The sequence below is a fragment of the Gadus morhua genome, chromosome 15, assembly GCF_902167405.1.
Source record: "Gadus morhua chromosome 15, gadMor3.0, whole genome shotgun sequence".
NCBI classification, from domain to species: domain Eukaryota; kingdom Metazoa; phylum Chordata; class Actinopteri; order Gadiformes; family Gadidae; genus Gadus; species Gadus morhua.
Genome location: NC_044062.1, coordinates 20395962 through 20403651, shown reverse-complemented (window position 1 = coordinate 20403651; position 7690 = coordinate 20395962). Strand labels below are relative to the sequence as shown.

General features: G+C 42.9%; 1 protein-coding gene across 3 annotated transcripts in view; it reads right to left on the bottom strand.

Annotated features, from left to right (window-relative positions):
* ehbp1 (EH domain binding protein 1) overlaps window positions 1–7690 on the bottom strand; it is a 140095-nt gene that overhangs the window by 32442 nt on the left and 99963 nt on the right. For all 3 annotated transcript variants that reach the window (XM_030378365.1, XM_030378366.1, XM_030378367.1), the window contains one exon: window positions 4669–4823. In XM_030378365.1, the coding sequence (XP_030234225.1) occupies window positions 4669–4823 (155 nt within the window). The remainder of the gene's footprint in view (window positions 1–4668; window positions 4824–7690) is intronic.

The window sequence follows — 7690 nt, the reverse complement described above, 5'->3', positions numbered from 1 at the left end:
ATAATATAGACCAAAAAAAAGTAGATGTGTCCATATCTAATGCAGTTCTCGACATACTAGGGCATCAGGAGCCATGGCGTTTATCGAATACGCAGTACGGTACATACAGCCCAGTACAAACAGACCCCTAACCACTTCCCAACCAACGCTTCCACAGGAAAACGTGTCAAACTCTCCAAGATATCAGTAGGTCTTTGAAAAGTCAAGTGTTTTGTTTCATTTGCCAAGTATACTTACACTGTTAATTTTAATATTTGTGATGAGTTGGACATGGCCTCTATCATTTGGTTTCATCTCTATGATTGTTGTCATCTCTAAGAAGTGCCCAATACAACTATACCAAAATAAGCACCCTTAACTCGCGTCAGGTGTTATAATACCATTGCTTTTCATATTTCTGTGACACCGTAAATAAGAAACATCTAGTAACACATACAACACAACACATACAAATAAAACACCAAGAAAACTATGCATAGGACCGAATAATGGAATAAAAGTCGTCCCAGCTGTAGCAACTTTATTCTCATGTACAGTCTATGTGCAATGTTGATTGTTCAACGTCCATGTAAACAAATACCCACCAGGGAAACCTAATTGTGACATGAAGTTAATAGCAGGTCATCTCCCCAATCCTCTCATCAACACAACAGCTACCAAGAGGAATTTGAAATGCTTAGCTTTCACAAGAAGAACTATCCTAAAGTCAGTGCATCAAGTACAGAAGCATTGACATAATTTGGCTGCCTCACCCGGACATACACACACAAACACACACATGCACACATACACAAAATAAAAGATGAGGATTTTGTCTCAAATTATTGACTTTCAAAAACATTGTGTGCAATTAGGCTGCACACATTTGGCCAGTTAGTCCGTCAAACTCCCTCAACCGCTTAGAGCTGGTATCAGACGTTTATTAGTGAGCAGCTTCGGGATTTCAGAGCTGTTCTGTGATTACTGTGACTAAAACAGTGTATAACACACACACACACACACACACCACAGGCAAACTCAAAGGAGGTTGATAGGTTTGTTTCGCTTGTTTGTGAAAACATCCTTCAAAAGACACAAACACACACACACACACACACACACACACACACACACACACACACACACACACACACACACACACACACACACACACACACACACACACACACACACACACACACACCCTCTCCCTCCCTCCCTCCCTCCCTCCCTCCCTCATAAACGAAAGACAGAGGAAAGCAATTAACTTGACTTTCAACAAAACCCAGAGCCAGAAAATATACACAGATTATGCAAAACGCGGAAGCAAGACCTATTGTTTTCAAAGCGAACATGTGTTAAAAAGCTCCACGCTCACTTCTCCCGCTATCAAGAATGTCACGCAGAGCTGCTTTTATTACGAAGCCTCCCAATATGCTAAGCCGAGTGGAAGAGAGAGACTGGGGGCGGGGGAGATTGGCGTTCGCACTACGCTAATAAGATGGCGAAACACGTAATAAAGTCAACACTTAGTGGCAAAACCCACGCGGCTTGAAGAAGACCACTAATAAACACAAACACACACACACGCAAGCACACATACACGGCCCATTGTCAAACTCCTTTACAGTTAACAATTGAAATCAAAACTAAATTCAAGTATGTTTAACTGGTGTCACCATTTGATCCACTGTTAAAAAATACTACCGTTGAGCATTTTCCCCATTTTCTTTTTTTTACATGGTTAATTTTGTGACAATGTTATGACCTGGGCTGATCAAGCTTGAGAACAACAGCGGACCAATTGAGCTGGGTCAAGCATGTGCAAAATACGGGGTGCGTATGCGTGTACTAGTGGGTACTAACTAGGGGGGTAACGGTACACAAAAGTCACATATCGGTACGTGCCTTGGTTTTGAAGTCACGGTACGGTATAGGACGGTACGGTTCATAGTTTCAACAACGGAGAATGGCCGTAGATCAGCAGAAATTAAAACACCAATAAACTTGGTTATGACATTTGCATTTCTGAATTCCCAGACAGGGGTTGTTGAAATAACCCCTGTGTTGTGTCATGAGCTGGGTTTGCACAGCTCGTTTTTTTTTTCACAGCAACGGTGATAGTAACACCTGGATGGTGCCTTTTCAAATGCGTGTGCACGTAGACACGGAGAGCCCTCTCCGTAGCCGGAGGGCCTCTTGGAGACCCTCTCCGTAGCTTACGTGCGCATCCAATATTTTTTAACGATCGGTCGACGCCATGGACCCATTCGTCGACGCAACAGAGACGGCAAGGGCTGTGATTGGTCCTCTAGCAAAATCATTTCCGGAATCATTTCTCCGGTTTGACTATGCACCTTAATTACTTGTACAATGTTTACTTTGCACCTTAACGACAAATAAAACACCAAATAAGATTTAAAAAGCTTTGGATGTTTATTTACAACATTGCTTACATGGTTTATAGTCAACATAAAAGACTGATTGGGCGGCGAATTGCATTGCGTATCCGACGTCCCGACGGAGAGCTGCTGAGGGGTCTCCGTAGTTACGGAGTCAGAGTAGTATACTTTGGCTAAACGGTCCGGGGGGAACTCCGACTTCAAATTCCACATCGCAAAAAAAGCCTTTATAATACCATATTAACACTATGTACGCCACATTTACGCACCGCGGTCCAGCTCTGTGACCGCACCGAAGTGCCTGTACCGTGGCGGATCGGTACAAATACGTGTATCGTTACACCCCTAGTACTAACAAACCGGCCTTTACGGTGAAATCATGTAGAGTATTTACTGGAAAAATACTTATTTCTTTATTACGATTTCCATAAGCGATGTTTCTATTGGACATAGCATAACATTTAATTTCTGTTATAATTAGTCAATAGGACAGAATTTCCTTTCCCCTGACCTCAGGTGTTTATGTTCATATCTGTTACTTAATGCAGAGGGGGAGATAAGGAAGGGATTCTGACCGCATTGAAACACATGACCGCACAAAGACACAAAGCACAAAGACACACACTATGAATGACACCTTAGCTGGCCTAATGCCTTCCTAATACAATGTATCAAACGATGTGGACACACTCCCGGAGGAGCAGTTGCACGTCCTAGTGTGTAAACACACATGCCCGCACACATTCACAGGCACACGCACACACAGAAAACAAATACCACATGCGCTATGTTCTTAGCCTCCCAAAGCACAAGAGGTGCTAACTGCAAGCAGACAATAAGATCATACATCCTCTTCCTCACTCTTTTTCATGCACAAACACATACACCCTCGCCTAACATACCTACACAGACCCTTTCCCTGTCACACACACAAACAGTTTTTGTTTGTGTGTGTGACAGTTTCCCTCCATCATAACAATGATGGAGGGAATATTCCTCCCTGACCCGTGGAAGAGGTGAGGGCGGGACCCGAGGGGACACAATGTGTGGCCGGGCCAGAGGGCCCCATATAAAGGACCTGGGGTCTGTTCAATATGGGAGTCAGTGTGTGTTTCCAAGTCGAGTCAGTGTGTGTCGGCAACATGGGATGACCACACACACACAGACACACGCACACACAATCTGAGCATGCGATTGTCAAATCAGAGTGTACTATTCCCAGTGTTTTTAGACGTTTATAAGCACTTCAAGATCAGTTCCTCGTATAGGGTTGTCTTAGTACAATGTTCTACAAATACTAACTTTCTGCCTCCTCTCTCACAGACGAACCTGTTTGAGCACCAGAGGGTGTGGATGTGGACAGGCGATCAGAGTCACACTGTGTCCACATGGCCTCAACGGATGCAAACATCCTCAATTCCATATCTAACTTCTTATCGTACATCATCAAATCAGCTGATGCAGCAACTATCTGCCACCGTTGATAGTCAATATAGACATAATAGTATGCACACGCGCACACACACACACACATACCGAAAAGGTCACTTACTTTAGGTAGGAGATTGATATATTTGTATTTGATGTGTGTGTGTTTTTTTTTGAGAGACAGCTTAAGAGCAAAAGAGAGAGAGAGAGAGAGAGAGAGAGAGAGAGAGAGAGAGAGAGAGAGAGAGAGAGAGAGAGAGAGAGAGATAGGATATATTTGAGTCCTTTATAAAGTGTTATGATAGTCTGATGGGAAAAACCAGTTAAAGCTGATCAATAACACTGATCCTGCATGTCAGACAGAGCGATGATGTGAATGAAAATAGAGAAAGACGGGTGTGTTGGAAACCAGGTTAATGTATTTAAGGAATTAAAGAATCAATACATTCAAACTATGTCTTCCATTCCTCCAATCTTTCGTGGATACAGTTATATAAATGTGCATACAAACAAAGATACAAACAACGCAATAACGGCACACAACAACAGCACAAATAAAGTTCAATGACAAACCCAGTCTAGCTAGGCTATGGAGAGGCTCGTCTTTCAAATCAAATCTGTGCCCACTATAAATAATAACCGGACATTTTGCTGTACCTTTAACATGCCTTCAAATATAAGTACTGAGACTTTCATATATTTAAGTGTGCCCATCACATATCAAGAAATAATATATCACTAAAACAATACCTGAGCATCAGAGAATCTTAACAGGGCTTCAACCTATACCTATACCTATATGTGTGCGTGTGTGTGTGTGTGTGTGTGTGTGTGTGTGTGTGTGTGTGGGTGTGGTTACCTCAAGTCCATCGCTGGGGATGAGCGGCGAGGGAGAGGATGCCACCGGGGAAGAGGAGGATGAGGATGAGGAAGGAGAGGACGCAGAAGCCGCCGTCCCTCCTGGTCGGACCTCCACCAGCTTCTTCAACTTCAGGTCCACTTGCCCTCTGTTCCCTGGGGAGAGAGACAGAGACATACAATACAGTGCCAGTCTAAATCTTGACAGCATTCCACTTCCCTGCCAATGCCACAAAATGTCTGCCCTACCGCCACACAGGAAGGACCCCATCCCGATACCCAGTGACCTTTTCCTCAGCTAGTCTGTTCAACAGTTGGTCCTTTACTTCATTTGTGATCATTGAATTACTAGACTCTAAATCACACACCGAGCAGATGGTGGCTTGTCACCGGGACGTTTCCAAAATAACCGAAACTACAGCAAAAGTATGGGCATGAACGATGAATCCCTTTCGCCAAATGTCTCTCTCTATTAAATATCATATGTCTATATTAATATATATAAATAAATACTTTTATAATTTATATTAACAATACGTATATAAAGATAACCGTAGAGGCAATTGAAAACAGGGAATGAAATGCTGTTATGTGCACACGGCACATATATTGCTGCCTCAAATCCAGAGAGACTTTTCTTTGCCTATCTCACATCAGCAGCAGAAAACAAACAAGTTGTAGAAAAACAGAGTAATTAGTGTGCCTCAGAAGAGAGGAGAGAATGCTGTTCCGGAGATAGCATTTTTTGCTTCAAATTCTTTTGTCTAGGGAGAACTTACTTTTTTAAATTACTATTCATAAGAAAAAAAGTTTTTCCAGATGAGAAAATTACTATAAAAAAATAAGAGAATATTTGAATTCTGTCAAGCCCCCCCCTCGAGGCCTGATTAATCCTGACCTCAGTGACCCCCACCAATCAGAGAGAAATTGTCAGGGGTCAAGAAAATAGTCTGCAAAGAGAGTGAGAGAAAGAAAGTCCGAGAAGTAACACAAATAACAGTAGAGATAGAATGGAGAGGAGATTCTGGACGGAGAACAATACAAAACCACAATCAGGCATGGACTACACACGGTTTGCCTTATTCACTGGACGTCCATCCGTTGCTTTTTAAATAGTTACTTTATTGGCTACACCATCGCTACCATGCCAGATCCTTGACCTTAACAGCTACAAAGATGGTGCCAACGATTGCCTTCTAACCAATGTCAATAAAGACACGGTCACTGAATGCAATTCAACAAAGCTGCTTCAATTCAAGATGGCCACCGCGTGAATAAGGCAAATGCAAACATGCATCAACGTGCAGCCCCATGAGGCCAGGGCCAGCAGCTGACCTTTACCCAGGGATGTTAGCTCAGAGCTTGGGTTAGTGGGTCCCGGGAGGCCCTGGCTGCTAGCAGGGGGCGACAGCGGGGCTTTGGTGAGTGCTGGGTTAGTATTAAGCTTGAACGTTGATGCGGCAACATAGTCATCATCATCCTCCTCCTCATCGGGAGCTCCAGCGTGGAGCTCAGCCCTCATCTCCGCCTCCTCACCGCTCTCCCCTCCACCATTCCCACCACCACCACCACCACCACCACCACCATCACCACCACCTGTGACACCATCCAGCATGTCTGCAAGAAGGTCGGGGAGGAAGCAAGGATGGAAGCAAAGGAAGTAGATGGAGGAGGTGGGTTAAGAAAACAAAGGAGATGAGGAGGACAAGAAGGAAGGAAGGAGAAGAGTGTTATAATGTTAGTATGTTAACATAAAATGTTACTTCTGACAAACAAAACCAGCATACACACGGAGCAGAGAAAGACGTAGACACAAAGATTGAGATCAAAGAGTTAATATAGGCTGGTATGGATTAAACACCAGTATCTAAATATTGTGTGTGTGTGTTTGTGTGTCGACAGTATTGAAGTGCAACTTTAAATAAGACTGCCGAGCCCAAGAAATTGGATAAAGGAATATCGGTTAGTATTGATTTCTGTGTGTGTGTGTGTGTGTGTGTGTGTGTGTGTGTGTGTGTGTGTGTGTGTGTGTATGTGTGTGTGTGTGTGTGTGTGCGTGCGTGCGTGCGTGTGTGTGTGCGTATTTTTGATACGTCAAGTGAATCTAAGCATCCCTGTCTTCTTATTTAATATTATGTTGTTGCCTCTCAAGTCAAAGATAATATCACAGAGCTAAACCCAAAGAACAAGAGATGGAAATAAAAAGGAAACTGCATGAAAATATATTCCTCTAAGCCTCTAAAGAGTCAGTCTGGGGAAAAACTGTGGTCTTCCTCACCTAGAAAAGCCAAAAAGCCAGATACATGAAGAGGAACAAAATAATAACAACACAGAACTTTCCCCATCCTGTGAGAAAGAGATGAACTGAAAAAGGGGAAATAAACACAAATTGTTGAGAGTAAAGGCGAAACAGTAACAGAAGGTGAGTAAGTATGTTAGTGCACTGATGACACACCAGGCAAATATGAACACACCTAACTCGTTATAACCAGACATTTTCTCCTTATACTAAGACATTTTTTCACTATAACTACAAATTACAGTTGTGTCGCCTACGTACATACCAGTGCAAAATGTGTGTGACCAAAATCAAATGGCAAGGATTTTACACTGCAGCCATTTCGCTCCGCAATGATTGTGTATTCTATCCAAATACCTATCAAAAGGTTTGTGACGATCAATATTCGCTTAATGGTAATCCCCACTGGCACAAACAGGTTGAACTAATAATAACAGGTTGCTAATTGCGTAATATACTCCAATTCCGCTCTTTATCTTTTCTGGTGAGTCGTCATCAAGAATAGTGCATTAATCCGCATGCTCTTGAATAACGCTAGTTTTGCATTGCAATAGTATTGAAACTATGCACAAAGTGCAATCCTCTTTAGTTTTATGATCAAAGCCTTGTGTCTTATTGGAACTTAAGTGGGTGGTGTATCTAAGAGCGCTCACAGAGACACCGGCATACAGCCTTGTTGTGCCTTCAACACTGCTCTAAACCTGGGTGCGCATCGCAGCGCCAT